The sequence below is a fragment of the Pungitius pungitius genome, chromosome 7, assembly GCF_949316345.1.
Source record: "Pungitius pungitius chromosome 7, fPunPun2.1, whole genome shotgun sequence".
NCBI classification, from domain to species: Eukaryota; Metazoa; Chordata; class Actinopteri; order Perciformes; family Gasterosteidae; genus Pungitius; species Pungitius pungitius.
Window position 1 is genome coordinate 8,283,405 of NC_084906.1, and position 27,398 is coordinate 8,310,802.

At 43.0% G+C, this 27,398-nt stretch overlaps 1 protein-coding gene across 5 annotated transcripts in view; it reads right to left on the reverse strand.

Annotated features, from left to right (window-relative positions):
- Positions 1 to 15,675: 15,675 nt before the first annotated feature.
- Positions 15,676 to 27,398, reverse strand: part of nfia (nuclear factor I/A) — a 127,790-nt gene continuing 116,067 nt past the window's right edge. For all 5 annotated transcript variants that reach the window (XM_037469873.2, XM_062563397.1, XM_037469872.2 and 2 more), the window contains one exon: positions 15,676 to 25,249. In XM_037469873.2, the coding sequence (XP_037325770.1) occupies positions 25,235 to 25,249 (15 nt within the window). In that variant the 3' untranslated portion in view covers positions 15,676 to 25,234. The remainder of the gene's footprint in view (positions 25,250 to 27,398) is intronic.

The window sequence follows — 27,398 nt, forward strand, 5'->3', positions numbered from 1 at the left end:
GCCATGTTGTACCAGCACGTTCATTCTCAGTTTAACTAGACACAAGAACACTTTCTTTAGTTTAGACACAAGCCGCATACTCTGTGTGTGTGTGTGTGTGGGTGTGTGCGTGTTGGCAGCCATGTGGCTTTCATCAAAATTCAATTATCATACTGTACAATGCTTCACAGGACACGCGCGCACACACACACACACACACACACACACACACACACACCCACAGATCCAGGAGAATGCAGAAACAGGGAGTGTCTTAATAGTTTCAGTATGGTTCTTGTCACTGCCATCCGGTAACGTTTGTGTGAGCGTGTGTGAGTGTGTGTGTGTGAGTGTGTGACAGCTTGTTATGGTGTATATCATCTGAGGTTAAAGGTGGAATGCAACACACCCAACTAACACACACATTTGTCCCTCAAATGGTTTTCCTTTTGGAATGCAGCAATAACGCTCTCTAACTGTTCATCTATCCACCTCTTTGTTTTATTCTCAAACTCAACATGTAAACGTTCATGTTTGTGTTTTCCAAACCAAAGAAGACCTGAGTGGTGTGCAGTGCCATGCCGTGTGGTGGGGGGGTTAGCCACGTATGTTAAGCCCAATTTGGATGTATTATTAATTTAAACAAACGAGAGGCATGGACAGTGCACATTGGGGAAATGGATGCATTTACAGAACGACTACATTTCAGCCAGCATCCCCACGTGTCCCTTCCTAGGAATCATCGACGGCTGGCCATCCCCTCCTTTGTTTTGGGTTTAAGGACGCAATAATTCATATTATCAAGTATCAAGTGAGCCGTCTGTCTTACTCTGAATACTAACACATTGAATCTTTAAATCGTGCACTCGTTAGAAATGAAGAAGTTCTCTGCAACCTGAACCTTCTTAAACGCATTCAAACACGCTGACGTCTGTCCATTAGTTGCAAAAACAACACAGAGACGTAATCCAAGATGGCGACGGTGGAATTCCAGAACTCACAGCCTCAAAACTATACTCTCTATTCCAATGAGTGATGTCCCGATGACTATGTCCTCTTCTTATATACACTAAAGGATTATGAGGAACACCATACTAATTCTGTGTTTGACCCCCTTTCGCCTTCACAACTGCTTTAATTCTACGTGGCATTGATTCAACAAGGTGCTGAAAGCATTCTTTAGAAATGTTGGCCCATATTGATAGAATAGCATCTTGCAGTTGATGGAGATTTGTGGGATGCACATCCAGGACACGAAGCTCCCGTTCCACTACATCCCAAAGATGATCTATTGGGTTGAGATCTGGTGGCCATTTCCGTACAGTGAACTCATTGTCATGTTCAAGAAACCAATTTCAAATGATCGGAGCTTTGTGACATGGTGCATTATCCTGCTGGAAGTAGCCATCAGAGGATGGGTACATGGTGGCCATAAAGGGATGGACATGGTCAGAAACAATGCTCAGGTAGGCCGTGGCATTTAAACGATGCCCAATTGGCACTAAGGGGCCTAAAGTGTGCCAAGAAAACACCCCCCACACCATTACACCACCAGCAGCCTGCACAATGGTAACAAGGCATGATGGATCCATGTTCTCATTCTGTTTACGCCAAATTCTGACTGTCTCAACAGAAATCTAGACTCATCAGACCAGGCAACATTTTTCCAGTCTTGAACTGTCCAATTTAGCCTCTTGGGCCAGTTGTTCAAAGGTAAACTGATCGGATTTTGGTTATCGGATTGGATCAAATCTTGAAAATGAGTTGTTCAAAAGGGAAAGAAGGAATCTGAAATCAGATTAGATCAGGGAATCCAATCCTAGTTTTAATCTGGATCAAACCTTCAGTTTGTGTTGTTCAAAACTTGTCAGTGGGATTTGGATAACTTTGATCCAAAAAAACAGGATTATCCTGATCCCAACAGGGGGTAGGATTTCAGGAAGAAAATGTAGTAAAACTTTAAAATTGGTCAAATAATACATTTGTATCATTTAGTGTATATACTTTTATTTATATTTTGCACTTAACTTGTGTAACCGTTGTAACAGTGATAAAGTAGACATAGGCTAACAATTAAGCTATTCAGTATAGTAAAGTAAAAATAAAATAAAAATGATTGGTCCCCATGAAATAATCCCCCAAACAGATTTCAATAAACAAAAATAATATATTCATTTTTCGGTCATTCATCACCGTATATTAATTTCAAAGAAACAATCATCAGAGATGAGCCTGTCAAAAATAATGTCTAACAATTGCATCCCTTACTATACGTCCAGTCAGTCCCTGATTCTGACAGACCACCAGAGGTTGGTCTGGTTCTTCAACAGGCTCAGGTGCATCACAAACATCATCACAGAGAGGGACATTGCGCCTGGTAGCGATGTTGTGCAGGACGATACACGCAAGTATTATGTTGCATGCTCCCTGTGGTTCCACTCGCAAGTAGTTAAGGCATGCAAAGCGTCTCTTCAGAACTCCATTTAAACGCTCAATTGCACATCTTGTTTTGCAATGAGCAGTGTTGAAGCGTGCCTGCGCAGGTGTGGTTGCTGCAAGAAAAGGAGTCATCAGCCATGGTAGGAGTGGATAGGCACTGTCTCCTAATATTATGCCATCCGGTCGGTTGGTTTGGAGCTCTCTGTATAAAGCACTCTCTCTCAGGATGCGTGCATCATGAACAGACCCAGGCCACTTCACGACACAGTTTGTGATGATGAGGTCAGCATCGCCCACAAGTTGGATGTTGATGCTGCGCCTCCCCTTTCGGTTGATGTACTCCCAATCCCTCTCATGAGGTGCTTGGATATGCACATGAGTGCAGTCAATAACCCCAATAGTATTGGGCATATTACCCAAAAGAAAAAACTTGTGCTTGGTCTGGGCAATCTGAACATCCTTTGGAAGTGAAACAAACTGATTGACCAGGCTGGCCAATGCAATTGACACAGCTTTCACTACATCACTCACAGTTGATTTGTCCACTCCTATATTGTCACCAACAACTTGGTAGAAAGTCCCAGATGCATAGAAGCGCAGAGCAATGAGGACCTGTTCTTCCACAGACAGACTGTGGCTCCTTCGGGTTCTCCGTTGAAGTTTTGGCCTGACAAGGTCTGCAATGTACTTAATATCAGCATTCCCAAAGCGAAAGCGAGCATACAGTTCTTCAGTGGTGTATTGCTCCAGTGGTTGTGCACGCTCAACATACACCCTTTGACGGTATCCTCTTCCACCAACACGGTGGTAGCGATGGACAATACCTGCCATGTCAGTGTCTCTCTCTAAGTCCTCTGAGAAAGGCTGAATATAAGATGGCTGTCAAATACCCACACACCAATTGGCTGACGTGCTGTGGCTTGTGTTCAATTAAATCAATCATGCCCAAGGCATACAAATACTATGTTCACTACAACAGAAGCGGTGAAACCATGGACTCAAAAGGACCTAATTTCACTGTTGCAGAAACCCATGCACTGCTGGAGGGTGTCAAGTGCCATTATGCCTCAATAGTAGGAAGCTCTGTTGCAGGTGGAATGGTGACTAACAAAAGGAAGAAAGACATTTGGGTTGAAATCACCCAGAATGTAAATGCAATGGGGTCTGGCCAGAAGAGGACCTTGGAGCAAGTGAAATTTAGATGGAAGAATCTGAGGGCCAGAGCAACGAAGGACCTTGCTGAGGCAAAAAAACACCCAAACAGGCAACAAACCCTTTAAGAAAGGTGAATACACAGATGTGGTTCTGGACATTATTGGAGATGAGAACTCTAAAGCTCTGCATGGGATTCATGGTGTTGTAGGGGATGGTGAGCCTACAATTGTAGAGGAAAGTGAGCCAGTTCTTCCTAATGCAGAGGAAACATTCATTCTGGATCTCAGCCCTATTGTTGAAGAACAACCTGGATCCTCACTGGTAGAGCCAGCAGTCACAGGAGCTCAGAAAAGAGGCTTGAAGCATCCTTTGCCGAATAATAATGATGATGCCTATGAATCACTTCTTAAACGAGAAACTGAAAGAGCAGAAGCACAGATACTCCTGGCAGAGGAACAAATCAAGCTGACCAAACTGCAGAAAAACCAAAGCGAAACTTCAGATCCGCCTCCTAAAAGCAGGGCTTGGAAATGCTGGTCTCTCCTCCTCAGATGAAGAAGAACCCTGAACATTCTTTATTTCGTTAACAATTGGATATTTAGCCATTTTATTTTTTAAAGATGTTTTCAAAATATCCACTATGTATTTGTTAATGTATATTTGTTTTTTATTTGTTGTGGTTCAGATGAGGGGTCATAAAAGTAATTATTTAATATAATTATTTTTTAATATAATTTAATTAAAGTTAAATTATGAATGGAAGTGGATGTTTATATTATTTTTGTGTTTTGGCTCAAAATAAACACTTACAGTGACCCTATGTTGGCTCTTACTTCTACCTGTTCTTTACATAGCCCACATTGGGCCAGTTGTTCAAAGGTAAACTGATCGGATTTTGGTTATCGGATTGGATCAAATCTTGAAAATGAGTTGTTCAAAAGGGAAAGAAGGAATCTGAAATCAGATTAGATCAGGGAATCCAATCCTAGTTTTAATCTGGATCAAACCTTCAGTTTGTGTTGTTCAAAACTTGTCAGTGGGATTTGGATAACTTTGATCCAAAAAAACAGGATGATCCTGATCCCAACAGGGGGTAGGATTTCAAGGTGGATTTCAGGAAGAAAATGTAGTAAAACTTTCAAATTGGTCAAATAATACATTTGTATCATTTAGTGTATATACTTTTATTTATATTTTGCACTTGACTTGTGTAACCGTTGTAACAGTGATAAAGTAGACATAGGCTAACAATTAAGCTATTCAGTATAGTAAAGTAAAAATAAAATAAAAATTATCGTGTCCCCATGAAATAATCCCCCAAACAGATTTCAATAAACAAAAATAATATATTCATTTTTTGGTCATTCATCACCGTATATTAATTTCAAAGAAACAATCATCAGAGATGAGCCTGTCAAATATAATGTCTAACAATTGCATCCCTTGCTATACGTCCAGTCAGTCCCTGATTCTGACAGACCACCAGAGGTTGGTCTGGTTCTTCAACAGGCTCAGGTGCATCACAAACATCATCACAGAGAGGGACATTGCGCCTGGTAGCGATGTTGTGCAGGACGATACACGCAAGTATTATGTTGCATGCTCCCTGTGGTTCCACTCGCAAGTAGTTAAGGCATGCAAAGCGTCTCTTCAGAACTCCATTTAAACGCTCAATTGCACATCTTGTTTTGCAATGAGCAGTGTTGAAGCGTGCCTGCGCAGGTGTGGTTGCTGCAAGAAAAGGAGTCATCAGCCATGGTAGGAGTGGATAGGCACTGTCTCCTAATATTATGCCATCCGGTCGTTCGGTTTGGAGCTCTCTGTATAAAGCACTCTCTCTCAGGATGCGTGCATCATGAACAGACCCAGGCCACGTCACAACACAGTTTGTGATGATGAGGTCAGCATCGCCCACAAGTTGGATGTTGATGCTGCGCCTCCCCTTTCGGTTGATGTACTCCCAATCCCTCTCATGAGGTGCTTGGATATGCACATGAGTGCAGTCAATAACCCCAATAGTATTGGGCATATTCCCCAAAAGAAAAAACTTGTGCTTGGTCTGGGCAATCTGGACATCCTTTGGAAGTGAAACAAACTGATTGACCAGTTGATTTGTCCACTCCTATATTGTCACCAACCACTTGGTAGAAAGTCCCAGATGCATAGAAGCGCAGAGCAATGAGGACCTGTTCTTCCACAGACAGACTGTGGCTCCTTCGGGTTCTCCGTTGAAGTTTTGGCCTGACAAGGTCTGCAATGTACTTAATATCAGCATTCCCAAAGCGAAAGCGAGCATACAGTTCTTCAGTGGTGTATTGCTCCAGTGGTTGTGCACGCTCAACATACACCCTTTGACGGTATCCTCTTCCACCAACACGGTGGTAGCGATGGACAATACCTGCCATGTCAGTGTCTCTCTCTAAGTCCTCTGAGAAAGGCTGAATATAAGATGGCTGTCAAATACCCACACACCGATTGGCTGACGTGCTGTGGCTTGTGTTCAATTAAATCAATCATGCCCAAGGCCTACAAATACTATGTTCACTACAACAGAAGCGGTGAAACCATGGACTCAAAAGGACCTAATTTCACTGTTGCAGAAACCCATGCACTGCTGGAGGGTGTTAAGTGCCATTATGCCTCAATAGTAGGAAGCTCTGTTGCAGGTGGAATGGTGACTAACAAAAGGAAGAAAGACATTTGGGTTGAAATCACCCAGAATGTAAATGCAATGGGGTCTGGCCAGAAGAGGACCTTGGAGCAAGTGAAATTTAGATGGAAGAATCTGAGGGCCAGAGCAACGAAGGACCTTGCTGAGGCAAAAAACACCCAAACAGGCAACAAACCCTTTAAGAAAGGTGAATACACAGATGTGGTTCTGGACATTATTGGAGGTGAGAACTCTAAAGCTCTGCATGGGGTTCATGGTGTTGTAGGGGATGGTGAGCCTACAATTGTAGAGGAAAGTGAGCCAGTTCTTCCTAATGCAGAGGAAACATTCATTCTGGATCTCAGCCCTATTGTTGAAGAACAACCTGGATCCTCACTGGTAGAGCCAGCAGTCACAGGAGCTCAGAAAAGAGGCTTGAAGCATCCTTTGCCGAATAATAATGATGATGCCTATGAATCACTTCTTAAACGAGAAACTGAAAGAGCAGAAGCACAGATACTCCTGGCAGAGGAACAAATCAAGCTGACCAAACCAAAGCGAAACTTCAGATCCGCCTCCTAAAAGCAGGGCTTGGAAATGCTGGTCTCTCCTCCTCAGATGAAGAAGAACCCTGAACATTCTTTATTTCGTTAACAATTGGATATTTAGCCATTTTATTTTTTAAAGATGTTTTCAAAATATCCACTATGTATTTGTTAATGTATATTTGTTTTTTATTTGTTGTGGTTCAGATGAGGGGTCATAAAAGTAATTATTTAATATAATTTAATTAAAGTTAAATTATGAATGGAAGTGGATGTTTATGTTATTTTTGTGTTTTGGCTCAAAATAAACACTTACAGTGACCCTATGTTGGCTCTTACTTCTACCTGTTCTTTACATAGCCCACATTGTGATATGTTGTCCCATTTAGAGCACTGTAATCCGGATTTGGTAATCTTGAAAACTGTGTATCTGGATCAGAGTGATCCAGTCCAATGTTGCTTTGAAAAACCGGCATAAAAGTAAGATGGATTACCTGATCCTGGATAGGAAAAAAGGGGATTTCCAAATGCGGATAATTTTGATCCAGATTAAATGTTTTGAACAACTGGCCCATTGTGATATGTTGTCCCATTTAGAGCACTGTAATCCGGATTTGGTAATCTTGAAAACTGTGTATCTGGATCAGAGTGATCCAGTCCAATGTTGCTTTGAAAAACCGGCATAAAAATAAGATGGATTACCTGATCCTGGATAGGAAAAAAGGGGATTTCCAAATGCGGATAATTTTGATTCAGATTAAATGTTTTGAACAACTGGCCCCTTTTTCTTATTTGTAGTGGAGATGAGTGGTACCCGGTGGGGTCTTCTGCTGTTGTAGCCCATCCGCCTCAAGGTTTTGCGTGTTGTGGCTTCACAAATGCTTTGCAAATGCTCGGTTGTAACGAGTGGTTATTTCAGTCAAAGTTGCTCTTCTATCAGCTTGAATCAGTCGGCCCATTCTCCTCTGACCTCCAGCATCAGCAAGGCATTTTCGCCTACAGGACTGCCGCATACTGGATGTTTTTCCCTTTTCACACCATTCTTTGTAAACCCTAGAAATGGTTGTGCATGAAAATCCCAGTAACTGAGCAGATTGTGAAATACTCAGACCGGCCCGTCCGGCACCAACAACCATGCCACGCTCAAAATTGCTTAAATCACCTTTCTTTCCCATTCTGACATTCAGTTTGGAGTTCAGGAGATTGTCTTGACCAAGACCACACCGCTAATTGTATTGAAGCAACTGCCATGTGATTGGTTGATTACATAATTGCATTAATGAGAAATTGAACAGGTGTTCCTAATAATCCTTTAGGTGAGTGTACAGTCTAGTCCACATTAAAAGACACACACACTCTAGCTGGGGAAGCAGCTGATTGGTTCACCATCAGACTTTTGTGCTTAGTATTTGTGTCCTTCTTTTTCCTCAAATGTCCATACGTGTTTTCATGTCCCTGCAGGTATGAGACAAAACATTTGAATAATAATCAACCGGGTTTATATTTTGGGTGGTTGATAGCTGAACACACACACACACACAGACACACACACACACAGTGTCGGCACGGGAAACACAGAAGGCATGAAATTACAGTTGCGTCGGTCGGAACGGAGCGCAGGAGGAAACTTTACCGATAAGGGAGAGGCTTCACGCTGTGTGTCAGTGTGTGTGTGTGTATACACTGTGTTTGTGTGTGTGTGCTGGAGGGGGTCTACTAAATAAAGAAATCCCAGAGCGCTGGTCTTTCCCCCACTCTATAATCCTGTCTGCTGTGTGTGTGTGTGTGTGTGTGTGTGTGTGTGTGTGTTCATTTGGACAGTCAAGCCTGGTGTGTCACCAGATAAGTCAGTTCAATATTCACACTCGGTCTGTCACTGGGTGGCACTCACAGCTCAGCTGCACAGCATGTGTGTGTGTGTTTTACACATTATTTAAATAAATACTAATATTTGAAAATAAAATTGTTTCCCATCTCAACATTTCACTCAAAGTGAAAAAGATGCAAATGTAAACATGCCTCCTGGTCTGAAGAATCATTCTGGCGATATGAGGTTTCAACAGTATCCATGCAGGGCTGTGTATTTGATTTCAACTTACATTTCTACACGTGTGACCTCGGTTTGATTTAGCAGTTACCAATTAAAAAGACAGAGAAAAAAGAAATGGAAAGAAAGACACTCACTCAAGGGAAAACCATAAACACCATGACAGAAAAGCCACTAAAGAAATAACAGCAAATGAAAAAAACACCTACGTGACTAAAAGAATGAACCAAAGGTTTTTATTGAGAAAGCTTTTTGAACACACTCGCGTAACACACTTTAACACGCTTTGTTTTTGCCTGTGTGGTTTCACGAAGACGGGTAGAGCGAGATGCCTCATGGCTCAAAGGGACGGCAAAGAAGTGAAGAAGAACGTCCCGCTCACTTACAGGAAGACAGGAGGCTCAGTCTGTAAATCAAGGTGAGTATTGGAGGAGAGGGGAACAAGAGAGATGAGAGGATGTGGAGGGGGGAGAGAGTCACCATGACTTCAGATAATAAGAGAGGAGGGGATGAGAGGAAGAGGAGGAGGAGGAGGAGGAGGAGGGTAAGTTTCCTCCCCAGGGGAGACGTCGACCTGTCAGAGTAAATGTCTCCTCTGCAGGGAGATAAAATCATATTAAAAAGATCAGGCGCTTTAAACCTCGACCCGCTCCTCTGTTTGAAGAACCTTGAAGGAGACCAAGGAGGAGGATTATTAGCTCTTTGTCAGAAAACTCCTCCGGACGGATTCTGGAGTTTTTAACTCATCTCTGAACATGATACTGATATCAGAGCACTGAGAGGGGGCTGCATCGTATACATACAGTTTGGGTTTGGGTTTCACATTGCAGTGTACTGAAGATCTATAGAAGACATACCTGCATTCTGCCGTTACCTGTACTGTATACTGTATACGGTTGTATGGAAGTCTGTAAGAAAATAACTTCTCTCTAGATGTGTTCCCTCAGTACATTGTACACATGAGTTGATGGTCTCAATATCTCTAGTCTTTTTCAATGCAGCATGATGTTTATTTAGTAATTGAAGGTCCATTTAGAGAAAAACAGACCATAAGGGCGGGGCTACTGTGATAGACAGGTCGCTGCTATTACCAGAACTGTGTACCGCGTTATATACACGGAAACTTATCTAAAATAACATGGTGGCGTTTTATAGAAGGCTTCACACCGATCCTTCAAGCTAACTTAATATAGAAAACTTCCAAATAGCAGTTTTCCGTGAAAAAGAGGACACGATTCTTCAACACTTGCACACGGTTTCACAACACTAGAAAGTTTAGACCAACAGTTTGCACCCTTGCATTTGTTTCGTTTTGTATGTCAAGCGACCTGTTCCTGTGTTTCTTGTCTGGGTTTTTAATCTTGGCTGCAAACATAGATTCATGCATTGATCAACCTCCAGCAAACGCACACACTTACACACCTGCTAATGGCCAGCTCCCATTGGCTGAGCATGGAGGTGGGTGTGGTATTGATCAGAAACACCAGCAGCAATTATATGACTTCACACTGTGCCAGGAGCTCATCCCTATTCACAGCGGAGAGCATACACACACACACACACACACACACACACACACACACACACACATACACATGCACACAGACACAAACAGGCACACTACTCTTTGATTAATGCTAATTTGTGTGCGTGGACGTGGAGCGCCTTAATCCCCCCCTCTAATTGGTCTTTCATTGTGGCTGAGGGGAAATCAGGAGGGCGTGTCCGTGGCCCTTCGTTAAGGTGGTGTCACCGTGGTTACCGCAGCTCAATGTGAATGCATGAGGCGACCGTAAGGATGGCGCAAATTGGCAAAACTTGAATTCCTTGAAAGCTGGATGTTAAAGTCTGAAAATACCGAGCTGAAAGTTTTTAGGACACAGTTGAGGAGCAAAACACAACACTGACACATTATCACCTTGTCGTTCACCTTGATCTGTCATTAGGAGTCATGTTGGGTCCACTGGATGGATGTAAGTCCAGTATTCCTTCTCTTCTGGCTCTGCTTTTGGTCTCCACACTGAGCACAGCCCAGGAACCGGAGGGATCTTTGAGCCAATGTTTTATCAACACAATTGATAAACGCAATTATCAAGATGGAAAGAAAAAGCATTTTTTATAATTCTGGGAATAAAGGCGTCTGAACCAAGACAGACCATTTTTTAACCTTGACAAAGGCTGCGCTGGCCCCCCCTCTTCTGTTCGTACCGTTTTGCAACAACCTGATCTGGTAGATTTCTTTGTTTCAACCCATTTAACCAGTCAGACAGTGATACAAAAGCTCAGATGCATTGGACTCGCTTATTCCTGCCTGGCTGCGTGCGTCCTTCCTCTAAAGCTCCCTGTGCCATTCCCACGGCTCACAGCACCGCCTGCAGCCATGTGTCCGTCAGGCTTGTCCCCACCCGGGGCTGGTGGTTTCCCTGCAGCCCGGCTCCTCATTAACCCGGCCCACACTGTCCCGTCTGCTCATTATTCACTGGCTGCTGGGGATGCAGGTGTCGACAGTGCAGACACCACAAACTGTCGCATACAGAGTCAGAGTCAGGAAACATAACAGCTTTTTATTAGTGAGTTTTAGTGTTGTGCTTAGTTACTAGTTACTAGTGGGATTATTTTTCCAAGGCAGTCCTAAACTCTTGGTAATTACTCATAACAAGAAGCTGCTTGTATTGTTCTACCAAATGCATAATTGCTATGACTGTTTTCCCTTCTAGAGACATATATATTATGTTTAGCGCAATCTAATAAAACGCTGGAGAGTGCTCCTCTACCACATCTCTGTACTAAAGACTACACCTTGACTTTTATTAATTAGGTTGCTTTTAAGTACACTCTTATTTTATCAGTATCATTAAATACACGTTTACTACCATAGCAGAACACCCAAATGGTTTTCCCAACCGTAACACACACAACCCTAGTGAACCCAGAAGTAAATCCAATATCCATTCCCAAAGTCAACCCCATTCTCAGCATCTGTACCGCAGGAAGCTGATTCCAGTTTTGGTTCTTCTTTCTCGTGCTTGATTAATACAGATGTAACTACCAGGTGTGACACGGAACCTTGATGGGAAACCTCTTTCACCACTTTCAACTAGCGATTGACTATTGAATTCTCCACAAAGAATTGATCCGGCCTGATCAATGCGCCTCCCATGCTGCCGTGGCAGGTGAAGGAGGAACAAAGGAGGTCCACGTGCTCTGCCGACCGTGAGCCATGAAGACCTCCTTTTAACACGGACTGCAAACCTGTTACTGCTCTCCTCCACATGGGGGACTAAAACACATCATCCTCTCACCTCACGATCCTAGATCACTGTAGATCATTTGAAGGTTTACATTGAGTGATGGTTGAGGCACAGCTCATCTGTTGAAATGCGTTGGCTCAGTTGGCCTTGTGGCCATTGCTGTGAAAGTCCTCATCTCCATATCCTCTCATCTGTTCCATATGTTTTCTTTCATCATTGCATTAATTTGCTCGGTCGATCGCCCTGAATGAGGAAGCATCTGCTCAGGAAAGCCTCATTACAAACGGATCAGTCATATTGTGCACAAAGCCTGGTTTGTGTACAGAGTTGTGTGATTTCTGTCAATTTTATCCTGAGGTTTGGCAAAATTGTATCATTGTTCAGATCAGAAATTAATTTTGGGAGTCAAGAAAAGAAGATTTTTTCCTTTTCTTTTCCTTTGCTTGGCTTATTATTTCAGTTTTAGTGCTTTTACTCTAGTGCCATTGTCACAGCCTAAACGTTCAACTTCTTTGAGCTCATACACTTCAACGCCATTTCAAAGGTGAAATTTAAAAAAATGCTTCAATAGCTTGCAGCTTCAACACCAACTTGTATTTACCTTTATATTTGCAACTTTACACTCACGCAACTTTAAGTGTGTGCACTGAAAGGCTGTCTAGGGTCACAGCCTTTCAGTGCACACACTTAAAGATGCGTGAGTGTAAACTGCAGCAGTCACTTCAACTATAGTGCTTATGTTTCAACTGAAGCTTTTACTGATTCATTGCACACTTCAACTACACTTCTACCTCCTTTCGACAAATGTTTCAGCTGAAACGTATATATACTTGCAATTGTGCTTTTACTATTTTTTATATTACTATAACCACTAAAAGGTAAATAGTCAAAGCTAATTATCGTACCTGGCACTTCAAACTCTAGGAAGGCTATGTGTCGACTATGTAAAGTATCTTCTATGGATTCAAGGTCTTTCCATTTTTCGGTGCAGATTAGCCTGTAAAGGTATATTGAAATCATCCCTGCAATATCACTATAGTTTTGTATCATATACAATATGTTGTGACATATGTGTGACATATTGCGTGTATCAAAACTATAGTGATAATTACCTGGCCATGAAAACATTTGTTTTTTTCATAATTAAACACTTTCACCATCAGTCCAAAAATAAAAGTTTGTACACAGAATCCCTTTTTATAATAAGACTTTTATTCTGAAATATACGTAGAACAGTATTGTGTAAAAATTCTGGGACTTTGATACCAACATTTAAACAAATGCTATAAATGTATAGTGAAATGGAACATTATGATGGGCTCACAGGTGTGTGTTAGAGGTCTTTCCTCGATTCAACTTCCACTCCAGTGATGCAACTTCAACATTTGTTTGCACACGGACACATCCAAACTATCCGACATACTAAACTTCTAAATAGTGGGGGTTTCAATGTGAGAACCAAGCATTCATTTTTATTTTTATCCTTAATATTATCATTATTATTATTACCCACTGCCCGCTTAGTTAAAGGGTGTGGTTTTATCTCAAGTTCAGTTTCCAAGTCTGACCTGCTGACCTTTAGCCTCTTTGCTGTGGGGAGCATATCAGGTCACGCTGTGTGTGTGTGTGTGTGTGTGTGTGTGTGTGCGTGTTGTGGAAAGGCGATGCCTGGTGCTGGCGGCTGGCTGAATTATTCACGCTCCTCTGCGGTCGTCTCCCTCCCTGAAAACTGAGAGGACGAGATTGCGAGGCGGACCCCCGCCCTCCAACCAGCGCGTAGGGGAGAATCTGAGCCCAGCTGACAAACAACACAACGCACACCACTGCTGGGGGAGGAGAGGGCAGACAGGCGGGACAGGAGGGGGGGGGGGGGGGGGGGAGGGAGGAAGACCGAAAGGTGTGGAAACTCACCGGGAGAGAGGAGCAGATGTCTGTGGTTTCGCTTCTTTAAATACTTTGACGGTCACACTCACAGAGTTACGCTGATATATCGGCCGGCCAAATCAGGCGGCCTTCAGTCAGCCGTGTGTCCATCACGGAGGAACAATGTTGACCTGTCAGTTAACCAATCCTTCAGTCAGGCTGTAAACACACAGCTGTCTGTACACCCATCCGCTGAACAAACTGTTTTACCGATATAGATTATTGTCACGAGGCGTTTACTATCCTGTAAAGTGCTGAACCGCTGTATGGCGGCAGTTAAGTGGAGTTTAAGAGCTGTTACACCTTTTGCTAATATAATATAGTCATCTGAGAGACATTAAAGAGCGTCACTTTCAGAAGGACCTGAACAACGAGACTCTCGAGTTGGGCTAGCATCTCTGCGATGGCTTCGAGCTAAGTCCTAACATTAGCATCAGTTAGCATCCTAACGATGACCAAGTTAGAATACAAATCTTTTTGCAGATCATTCCCATCAAGTTTAGCATCTTAATTAAAACAAAAATTATCTAATTAGTAGCAAACACAAAGTGCAGCTGAGGCTGATGTGAATCTAAAACGCCTGTTGGTATCTTTGGTAATGAAACTAACAAACTGGATACATTAAAGTCTCATCAGTTACTGTAAGTCATCCTGAGCGGTGACATGAGAGAATAACTCACTTTTTCACCAAATTTATCCAACATTTTTGGGCTGAAACCCTGAAATGTCTTCCTCCTGGAGCTGGAGGAAAAGTTGTTTGATCTGTGCCAAATTTGGTGCTAAGGCCATCTCCCAGTTTTAGCAGCTTGAAGCCAGTTCTTGCCAAGCTAGGGAATCACCCTGACGGTTCGGTCTAAAATGAGATACATGTACACTATTAACTTATTAACCTTTCATGGAATACACAAGAAATGACATCTAATTGGGAGATTCTAATGTCACTTTTCTCTCTCCTGATGAATTTATCTCTGACCATTAAAACCAACATTCGTTCTTCTCTGGTTTGCTCTCCTTCATCCACTTAGACATCCCAGAAATCCTTGAGCTGTGAAACGGTTTTAGTGGTATTCAATACCATACCATACGCACACACACAGACACACACACACACACACACATTTTCTGTCTCTATGAGGACGGCTGACATCAGCAGATCTGGGCAGATTAGAGCTAGAGTGTTTCTGTTAGGACGCAGATCAAAGGCCGATTGAACACTGCAAGCAGCCAGGGACAGGGATCTACCTTTGGGGAACATCACACAGCAACAGTCTTTGAGCTCCATGGAGAGGTGGGTGGGATTACATCAGCCAAGGTATCAAGATGCAACAATGCTGGGAAAACATTCCTTGAAACGTATTGCAGTTAAACTCTATTCCCTGGGTCGATGCAGTTTAACTTGTTTTTCAATGTTTACTTGTACTCAGTATATTCAAATGATTGTCATATCTTTATGAATAAAGTTGAATTTGTAAATACTCCATCCCATGATTAAGATATAAATCGTTAATATGTGGAAAGCCTCTACAACTGTCAAGCTTGAAAGCTTTTTTTCTGAACTATAGATAATCTCAAAGTAAATTTCTGCCACAACAGACCTTTACTCTTCATTCCTGAAATGTTAAATTCTGGACATTCACTGTACGACATATATAAATACACACATGAATACAAAGCACAGACGGTCAATAGAGCATTAGCATCTTTATTTTTTTTGTCGTTGTTGCATAGGAAATGCACATCTTGCTTCCAGTAAATTGAGTTTGCGTGGACATGGAATCACTAATGGGGCCAAGAGTGACGGGCCAACACTTTACCAGTTTAAAAGAAAGCAATAACAGCCGGAAAGGGAAGAACACAACAACCAAAAAACAGAACAACAGAGTGACAAGAACTGACAATCAAAAGAGTCAGTGCAAACCCACAGCTTCAGAACACAAAGGAAGAACAACAATTGCACCGGACACAACTAATGGGAACTAGTTAACATTGAACAAATATGTAACACCGGGTCATGGACCGGTGCGACGTCGATGTCGGCGGCAGCAGAAAACACCGCCCTGTCCCATAAAAGAGTTGTAGAGGCACAAGGTTTAAGTTCGTTCTGGGTGAGGATGAGGGTGAGGTTGATGGCTGACGTTTCGTTGGGTTTCCATGGTAATTTGGGTGGTGAGAAGGGGGGATGATGGAATGTTTTGGGAACGTGTGACTCAGACTGCAACAGGACGCGTGCCCGGGAGGAAAAGATAAAGATAAACCCTCCCCCTTTTGAGATTGTCGTGGGTTAGATATAGTAGAACTTTTTTTTATTTTTATTGAGAGTTCTGGAAAGACAACAAAGAAAATGCTAATGGAGACGATCGGTTATCGGTACTGCTGACCGGGTTGAAAATTCAGAACATCAACAAGAGAGAAATGTGGGCAGATCTGGGCTGTTAGCTTTTGGCTGAAATTACAAATGAATTCTGGATGCTAACATTTGTACTTTATTCAGAAGGACCAAAGGTTGGGCGTTTAGATAGTTAGATCATTTTCAATTGCTTTCCTCTAAAGAATTTTTACCAGAAACATATCTTGGAATTTCTGTACTGATATAGTTTCTTTGAGGTATTGGCTAATGATTATAGGTAATACTAGATCTCCTATCAGAAGTAGTGAAGAAAAAATTGGGCCTGTACAAGAAATATTTGGACTATGAAAAACACTACACCTTGCTCTGAAAACAGTAGTGTAAGCAGAACTTGCATCATCAGTGGTCCTGTAGTCCTGTAGCAAAACAGTCTGGTCATCAACAAAGTTGGTCATCGCAAAAAGTTTTCTGCCCTAAAAGAGATCCACAAGTCGAAGAAACTGTTGGTTTCAAAGACCCGGGCTGCATCGACAGGTTGCGAGTCGAACAGAGAGAGGAGCCACTGGAGGTGAGCTAGACAAGCCGATCGACCCCAGCTGGCCGGGGACTGGGAAGAGGAAATTGGTGGGTAAGAGACTGAGAGTGGGGGGGGTTGATGCGGGGGTCGCTGCGACTCCCTCTACTTTTCGTTCTCTATAACTCTCTCATCCTGGAGGAGCGGGCGGCCCATTTGATGTCCAGCCGAGGGAGACGCAGTGGAGGCTCAAAGAGGGAGGGAGGGAGGGAGGGGTATTCTGTCCCGGATAGTGCTGAGCACTGCAAAAAAAAAAACAGATATCGATTCGATCTCCTGCAGGAAACTGCCCGGGGGGGGGGAAGAAGAAGGAGCACTCACCCAGAGCCCTTGCAAAGATTTCTCAGTCTGCTGGTCAATGGACGCGGGGGGTAAGGGAGGAAGGGTTACAGAGAGCCAGACAAGCCAGGTGCTTGCTGATGTTAAAAGTTAGCTGGAAATTGTTGGGAAAAAAAAAGGATCACCCGAGAGGAAGCAGCTGTCCGCCGATTGCCCCGGGGCAGTCATCATGGTGGCACACCCATCAAATTGATGGCAATAAACCGACACGCGGAGGTGTTCAGTGGTGTTTTCATGTCGGAGATGAAAGAGTCCCATGTGTGAGGATGGACGGATGAAGGAGGTGAGCAGAAAAAGGTTTGAGGCATACGAGGAGAGGTAAAAAAAGAAAGAAAAGAAAGAGTAACCAAGAATAGTAACAAAACAATCTGGTTTTTGTAACTTTTTTGTGTGTCATTGTAACAGTTTACTACGCGATTATGGAAGAGCATGCAGTTACATTTTATGATTATTGTACATTAGCTATAATCAGAGTGGCCTGACAGACAGCAAAGGCTACTGGTGGTCAGAAATTTCAACAGTTACAAACAATTATTATATTCGGTTTTCAGAAGAGCATTATAATACAGGTTTTCACAGGCACTACATTTGATCTTTTTAAATATATTACGTAATATGCTGGTTCTCTTTTATTTTTCATTTATTTTTCCAATTTTGTTGAAGGACTCGTTTGGTCCGTGGAAGCTGGGATCTGGAAAACGCAAATACGGATTGTAAAAGAAGGCAAAGGCCGATGTGTTTCACAAAGTTAGACACCAAAGTCCCCGCGGGCGGCGCGCACACGTGAGCCGCGTGGATGTCTTGTCAGTGCATAGTTCTCATGCAGATTAGACTGCTATGCGCTGATACGCTATCGGGGAAGCATGATGGCGGCAAGCTTTCCCAGCTTGCTTCCTCTTCACTGGCTTGATTCAACAATTAGCACCGTGTGATGGTTTTGCAAAAGAATAAATAAATATCTTTGCACAAAGAACAGTAATTGATTACAGTTGACTGCTGGAGAGCAGCTTCAGTGTTACCTGCCTCCCTGTCCAATGACTTTCCTTCATCTCTATTAAGGGCTGCCATTGAGACTCATTTCCACACTCCGTCGCCCTGAAGGATGTCTTCCTCGTGCCCTGCCGTTGCCGAAGACAACAACAGGATTTGACTCGGGTGTCGAGCAAATAAAAAGCAGCTAGATTCAGGTGTCACTGAAGCTCTCGTGCAGTTCCTTCAATGATTGTTCTACAAGTATGGGCTACTGTACGTTCAGCGTTGCCATTATTCACATCCTCGGGTCCTTAAAGTGTACATGGGCGGATTAAAAATACCCTGGTTCGAAGCCTGAAGAATTCTGCCCCTCTTCACGTTTAAGCTGTTCAAATTCAATTACCTTCAGACCCTGTTCAAAAAACGGTCGACTCAAACAGCGGCCTGGTGCGATGAATTTGTCTCTTCGGGGAAGCCCCGGGAGACTTTGGACAAATGTGAAAAACAAAAAAGGGCGCTAGCATTAAAAAGCTCAGCCTTCGTTCAACCCTGTTTCCTTATGGAGCGGCAGAATTCCATTTAAATGCCAAATCAGCTCTTGGCGGGGAGTGAAGTAGGGAAATGCAAGACTCTCCAGCTTTCGCTAATATCGCTGGTTTGATAAGCTTTGGAGTTCTTTAGATTCAGGGTGAGCGGAGTAAGGCGTTGCAGCCATCTCGAAGCCTCGGCTTTAGCATTGAGGCTACGCGCCTTTTCACTATTTTAATTTGCACCTGAAACTTATATTGCAAAACAAAAGCTTTTGGGAATATCCCCTTCCTCACAAAATAATAGCTGTTAGTTCCTAACATTCAAAACCAGGTTGTATTTTATGGGTTCACCATTTCATTAGACAATCAGCAACATTTTAGAATCCTTTAGCAATATTAAATATACATTCCCCAAAAATAACATAGAGTTTTTGGTATTTTTCGACTTGCAACCAATTTTTTGTTTGTTTGAAAATAGGTTGAGGCAACATGAGTTTGAAAGGATGGAGAGTTTGCCTACACAGAACGTGTCTGAGTCCCATTTTTCAGTTGTTCACTTTCCAGGCTAGAACGTGTCGCTAATTAATGATTATTTTAAGTGAATTATTCAAGCAAAAACAAATCATACAAATTGAATTTAAGTTCTTTGGATGTCTTGATATGGGGGCCTTTTCTGCTTTAAAGACGTTCTAAAGAGCAAATAATTGTACAATAATGTAGAATTGATAAGGACGATTGAACGAGGACGAAAATGTCCAGTGTAGACCTTGATGAGCACCTAAAGGAAGTACTACTACTCTGCGGCAGGGTAATCGAGTTAAGAGCACCTCACCTTAGATTATGTATTGAGGTAAGTGAGTTAATATATCTTATGATAAAAGCTGTGATACTAGAAGGGAATGCAGGAAATGAGCAGAAACTTTGATCATACCAGAAATACTGTTTGTCTTGAGGTACCTCGGACGGTTATCTGCTGCTGATGAATGTGATGCAATGAAGCGGTGGATGTGCAGATGGACAGAGATCAGAGTGGACCTCCAGGCTGAGGGAGGGATGAAGGAGGAGGACGAAGGGAAGAAGGAGAAGAAGGAGGAGGAGGAGGAGAAAGAAGAGGAGGCGAGTTTGATATTGTGGGCCAGTGAATAAAGAAACAGATGGAAAAGAAAAAGAATCATGTTGCATAATCAAGCTGTTTATTTTCCTGCATGGAATGGTGAACACAAAAAAAGATGCCTAAATGCATTTATAGTAGGGGCATCCTTTGGCTGGCTATGTCATTGTCTCCTGCCTAAAAACTAAATTTTTAAATGCATAAAAAACGCTTGCTTTTCTTACCAATTTTCCTCAGAATTACCTAGATGTAGCTTCATCAACACTGATGCAACAAATAACCTTCAAAACATACAGCATACTGTAACATCCATTTACAATGGTCTTATCACCACAGCGCCCCATACTTTTTAAGTATAGGAATATGCTATACCATCAACAGAGGAAATGTCCTTAAATACATACAAAAAGGAAAGCAAAAATGAAGAAAAGAATTAAGGAAAAATAAGGAAACAGGAAAGTTTTCAACTTAAATCCAGTTCCTGGAAAACAAACCAAACCAATTCTAGTAATGTGGCCTCGATACAAACAATCAGAAAAATCACAACACTAGTTTTTCCTCATTTTATCAATGTTACAAAAGTCCTGCATTATAAAATAGGGCAGCTTTAAAATCAGTGTAATTAATAAAACTATACAACATACAAACACGTCTCCCAGTCGGCCTTGTGGCCCTGCTGCTCTGCCCTCCCGTCCATTAAGAGCTAACTCTTCATTGCGTCTCTTCGCTGCTGTACCAGAACTAAATTACACACACAACACAAGAACAAAAAAACACACTGCCCAAACTATTGCTTTTATATTCTTTTTCATTTTTTCTTTCTTTAAAAAGGGTGCAATTTTGTCGTTATCTTACACAGAACCCAGCCAAAAGTCGCTGATTAGATGCTAGGCTGTTTCACAAGGTTTTTGTGACACTTAAAAAAAAAAAAAATGTCCGTGCAATATTTTTTTGAATTCCCTTTGCTCTTTTTAAGCCCCGTTTTTTTAATTATTTTTTTAACGTAATACTTTTTCACTATTGTCATTTATTTCATATTTAGTGCAGATAATTAAGAAGTAATGCCCAACTCATGGCTAAAGGGTAGGCAAGAACAGAGACGAAAACAAACATGTCACACTAGGAGGAAACACAACCCACACAAGTGCAAACTACTAAACCATCACAGCTGGCGGCGTCACGGCGCTGTCCATTACATTTGATAGACAAACTGAACACAGAACAGGTGAACAATTTATTCACTAAAACCTCTGCTGAGCAGGGCGGGGCGTGGTTAAAATGCTGGACGTCATCGAAAATGTTTTTTAATAAACTGTTTTCTGTGCGATGGAGAAGAAGTTGGACTTGTTTAAGGCTTGCTCGTGACCAAACAAATAATGAAAAAAAAGACATTTCAGAAAGAGAGACCCAAATGTAATATTGCAGCCGTCAGGAAGATTTTAAAAACAGGAAGGAAGGAAGTGGAATTCCCCAAACGATGGTGGCTCAGCTTTGCTGCAGCGTTGGTGCGGGGTTGGCTTCACAATTTTTAGGGGCCGACCACGGAGCAAGATGCCAGTTGCATGCACGCTAACTTTGGTTGAAAGTAAAGGGAAAGAAAAAAACTAAAACAATGGCAGTTAAAAAGAACAAAAAAGTGAGTGCAAGCAGGTATTGCATATTTTATGTCCACATAGTTCTTTTTTGGGAACAAAAAGTAGAAGAACCAACAAACAAAAAAATGTAAAAAGGAAGGGTTTAAAATGAAAGTCATCCCATCAGATATACGCTAGGATCAATGGGATGGATGGGGGTTAACTTGGTTAACTTAACAAACCAGCTAGTGAGAAGTTACAAGCTCTGCCTTGTCTATATTGACATCACAAAATTTTGTGAAATGAGTACAATGTCTTTAAGTGCAAATAACAGGAAAAGTGAGAAAATGTGTTTTAATGTCCATCTATTTCCTGTTTTTGTATCAGCACAGCACATATATAATTTAAACGAAAGTCATCAGACCATAAACTCTTTGTTTCTTCTTCAAATAACTGTTAGGGACCAGGTAATAAACAAACCGATAGCACACCCAAAGACGCTGCTAAGCTCAACAGTTAGCTAACCTCAACGGCATAGCCAGTTACTAACATGACCAGTTTAGCTACTCATGGTTAGCTGACCTAAATAAAGAATTTTACCTGCTAAAATAAACCACTATCTAACAGGGACTAAGCTTTTTAGGCAAAATTAGACTAAAACTGATTTTCACAGCATTTTGCCAAGTCTGCAGAAAAGAATACTTCAAGTATTATTACTCGTGTTTGTTACACTGACGTACTGGAGGCCACCACCGTGAATGTGCACACTCCCATCTCTCTTCTCCTAAATGTCACCCACTGTGGTCACCCTTCTTTCCCCTCAAACCATTTTAGCTGCTGGAGTATAAGATAACATTAGCAGCAAGCTGGATGGAATCTTTCAAGCTGTGACATTAGCTAGAAATGTTTTTACAGCTAATTACTATGAATTGTTTTCGCTTCTACATCTGATATATAGCTAAGAGCTGAGAAAGTCATGTTAACCTCATGTTGTTTTTACATAAGACAAACAGCATCTACACATTAGTCCTTTCAACATAACACAACCTCAGACTCAATGCTCATTTCACAAAATTTCCCTGTGTTGTCGTCCGTTAGCAGGTACCTGAACATGTTTGACCTGATTGTAGCTGATGTAGCATTCACCTGTGAGGTCGCTGCTCAGCACTGCAGGTGGGGATGGGGTGAGGGGCAAGGAGGGCAAGGGGGGCAGAAAGCAGTGCAGCAAAGGCCTGAGATCTCTTAAAACTGAGAGATTACCAGTCAGTAATTCTGGTAACCCCAGCGTTCCTCTTCGGCTTCAGCGCTTTGACGTTAATTGCTTCAACTACCAACAAAACTGCAGGTGCTGACGACGAATTAAGAAGTTCAAAGCAGAATAACGATAAAGCAAGACTCTCCACATTGGATCTTGTGCAACCTCCCAGGACTGGACCGTAGCTCAAGGCACATTCATGAGGAACAATTGTTTTCGTGCAATTTAATAACGTACAGATGAAAGAGAGAAAGTCTTGAATTACTATCATCCAAAAAGCAGAATTGATCTGTTGCTGAAGGAAAAAGTAAGGGGTGAGCGAGGGAAGTAGAAAATTGAAATGGAGATGTGCCGAGAATAGAGCTGGTTGTTTGTAAAGGAGAGCAATAGAAAAGGCCTCGACGGGGCCAAACTGATAGATGGCTGCTGGCAAGTGCCTCATGTTGGATTTACAATATAGTGTCTTTATCTCACTAACTACATCATCTATGGAAAAAATTTGTCACTAACACTAGAACATGCAGATTTTTTTGTTCTTTTAAAAAAAAACATTTTCACTTAAATTCACTTTTGTTTGACGCTGGATGGTCTTAAGAGTGTTTGGGTGTGTGTGTGTGTGTTTGGGTGTGTGTGTGTGTATATACTGTATATATTTATATTTATATATAAGGTATAGGAAAGGAAGAAAAAAAATAAAATGGTCAATAAAATGGTTGCATGTGAAGCGCCCGGCTGTCTGTGGACGAAAGCTTTCAGAGAGTTACCCTCTGCTCTGCCTCTTTATCACTTAACCACACCCCCTGATTACACACACGGCCTATTGGCCAACTGCAGGAATAAGTGCTTTTGATTGGATAGGACCTCTATGAGACCCAGCCAATCAGCGGGTAACACCCGTTAACGATTATCTCGCAGAAACCGGGAGAAAACGTTTTAACTTAAATTCACTTGTTATATGTTCTCCTGATTTTGCCTCATGAGAAATTCAAATAGCTTCTTTTTATTTTTTAAAGTAAAACAATGTGCTCATTAAAATAAGTTAAGCGTTTTTCTTCTTTCAAACCAAATAAAAAGCTTAAGCTGCAAGAAATACAAAAAAGTGATTGTTAAAAATGATATTTCTTTAAAGGGATTCTTGTTCTACCAAACTAACAGCTTTACAAGATGAACTAACCACAAATAATAGACAATAGTGTGAAAACCGCTCCTCTTATTTCTCCCAAGGCTATGTTTCGAGTTCAATGCTGTGTTGTTGTCTTTTGTACCCCAATATTTTAGAGTCCCAGAGGTGTGAACGGACTAAGAAGAAAAATATAGTTCATATATACTTTTCATCAACTGTTTTAAATGAGCTATCTTACAAAGATATTTAACTATCCAACAGCTAGTCAACAAAATTGCACTTTCCTCATGATCAATATTCCACTGGTAAAGTTTTAGTCACTCATCATTCTCTCTCCTGTCTGCCTGCTGCATATCGGACACCAGAGCCTTCTGCCCACCCTTTGTATGCTGTAGCTTCACACAGACTGGTGGATGGATAGAGGAGGAAGAGGAGGGGACCAGCTGAAATGACTGCCTAGGAGAGAAATATCAATGAGCCATGAAACCAAAGCCTTCTTAGATAAACCAGCTTGGATCCACCAGCGTCTGGTTGCAACACTTCACATGAACAACAAACTCCTGCTTCCCCCCACGTTTACCACCCCACCTTCTCCCAAACCACCTGTGACCCTTCCATTTGCAGTTCATGTTTTTTCTGTGAAACAGGCAGGGCGTTGGTTTGTACCCGCATCACCTTCCCATCAGGTGGGCTCTTTCCATAAAGCACTGGTCCATGTCCTTGGAAAGAGCCTCGTTGACTCCCTCCCTCCCTTTCGTGCCACCACCCAGGGGGGCATGGTCAAGTGGGGGGGAGGACGGAGTCAATCCGTGGAGGCTGTGAAGGCTCGGACATCTATGAGGGGGTCGTGGGTATTAGCTGTTGGTATATGAGCCAGGTAACACCCCTCCCATGGTAAAGCCCGTCCGATCCCACCAACCAAACCAACCCCAAGCCATCAGGAACCACTGGCACGGGGGGTTGGATGGGGGGTGGAGGGGATTGTACCGTTATAAGTCCACTGGATGCACACTCTGCAGAGGATAATGTTGTTTCTCCAGAGGCGAAGCCCTGTGATTCAGGCTAGCGGCGTTCACAAAAACTGGTCCGTCTTGTGGGTTGTGGGAGGGGGAGGAGTCTGGCACTAAAATGGACATCGACCTACAAACCATGCGTCTACAGGGAAGTCTGTGACATACGGTTTACAGATGGGTTCTTTTAACACCGGGATCGGGTGCGTTTGATCTGCTGTAGCCATGCTGTTGCTGCTGAGTTGGGCGCTGGTAGGGGTGGAGTCAGGCGCAGAGAGGGAGGAGTTGGAGGGCTGAAGGGGCAGGGCAAGAAGGGACTCTCTGTCGCAACTGGCATCAAAGGTCAAGGGTCGAAGAGGAGGATGCAGCGATCTGTCGTACAGGTGGGTGGAGGGGCAGGGGTGGAGTCCTTATCCCAGGTACCACTGTGGAGGGAGACAGAAAAACATGTTTACACAGAGTCTCATGGAGTCAGAACCAAACCAATCTGCACCACCCAAAAATATCTCTTGTACAGCCTTATTCGGCTGTCCTAACACAAAATGTCTGGACTGGGAACAATTGATTTTTAATCTATTGGGAAATATCATCTTGTTGCTCCATGTATGTACTGTATATACATATAGCCTTTGAGTTCAAGAGTCTTGAAAGATATTTGTAAAAAGAATTAATCCTTGTGTGATTCAAATCAAATTAAATTGAGGCTTCTCCGGGCAGTTAATAAATTAAATTCATCTTTGTGAATGCAATATCCCTTTCATGCGTCTGTTGCTGGTGGTTACTGGAAAAGAGAAAAATGTACTCCTTTACCCTTTTGCAATTCTTCAAATTTACACACAATTTAGTTTTTCCAATTTTGCATGTGGAAGCAAAGGCCAGGCCGATTTCCAGGAAATCTTGTAGTTCCCCTCGTGCTTCCCAGAGGATGAGCTTGTTGGACCAGCGAGGCGCTAGAGGATATTCGGGTGTGTTTTGACTGCACAGACTGGGATGTTTTCAGGACTGCTTCTGACAATCTGGATGAGTTCACAAAGTAACTTCCTACATCGGCTTCTGTGAGAACAGCTGTGTACCATCATGCACCACGGTGAGTTATAACAACTACAAACCCTGGTTCACAGCGGATCTCAGAAAACTACGTCTGCAGAAGGATCAGGCATTTAGGAGTGGGGACAAAGACTTACGTACACAGAGTCTAAATACAGGTTTAGCAAGGCGTTGAGAGACTCTAAACGACTGTACTCTGAGAGACTCCAACAACAGTTCTCAGCTAATGACTCTGCTTCAGTTTGGAGAGGCTTTAAACACCTCACAAACTACAACCCTGAAAAAAAAACACTCCATGAATGACCTCCGCCTGGTAGACGAGCTGAATGAGTTCTACTGCAGATTTGAAAGACAATGTCCTGACTCCATCCGCCACAACTGCACCACCCCTCCCTCCTCCGACCCATCAGTGGCTCACACCTTTGGATTACTCTTCCCTCCCCCACCGCCCCTCTCTGTCCTGGAGAGAGACGTTAACCAGCTCTTTAAAAGACAGAACCCCCATAAAGCAGCCGGACCGGACTCAGTCTCGCCCCACACCCTGAAGCATTGTGCTGACCAGCTGTCTCCTGTGTTCACCGCCATCTTCAACACCTCCTTGTTGACATGCATCGTTTCAGCCTGCTTCAAGGCCTCCACCATCATCCCTGTTCCCAAGAAGCCCAGCATCATAGTACTGAATGACTGAATGACTACAGGCCCATCGTAACCCTGATCTCTGTAGTCATGAAGTTCTTTGACCGGCTAGTCCTGTCCCACCTCAAGTCCCTCACCGACTCACTCCTGGACCCCCTGCAGTTCGCCTACAGAGCCAACAGGTCTGTAGACGATGCTGTCAACATGGTCCTCCACTTCATCCTCAAGCATCTGGACTCCCCAGGAACCTATGCCAGGATCCTGTTTGTGGACTTCAGCTCTGCCTTCAACACCATCATCCCGGCTCTGCTGCAGGACAAACTCTTTCAGCTGCACGTGCCCGACTCCACCTGCAAGTGGATCACTGACTTCCTGTCCGACAGGAAGCAGCACGTGAAGCTGGGGAAACACGTCTCTGCTTCTCGGCCCATCAGCACCGGTTCCCCCCAAGGCTGCGTTCTTTCCCCTTTGCTCTTCTCCCTGTACACCAACAACTGCACCTCCAGTCACCAGTCCGTCAAGCTCCTGAAGTTTGCGGATGACACCACCCTCATTGGACTGATCTCTGGTGGGGACGAGTCCGCCTACAGGTTCCTTCCGTTTTCTGGGCTCCATCATCACCCAGGACCTCAAGTGGGAGCTGAACATCAGCTCCATCACCAAAAAGGCTGAGCAGAGGATGTTCTTCCTGAGGCAGTTGAAGAAATTCAACCTGCCAAAGACGATGATGGTGCACTTCTACACGGCCATCATCGAGTCCATCCTCTGCTCCTCCATCACCGTGTGGTACGCTGCAGCCACAGCCAAGGACAAGGGCAGGTAACAGCGTGCCATCCGCTCTGCAGAGAGGGTGATCGGCTGCAATCTGCCGTCTCTCCAGGACTTGTTCAC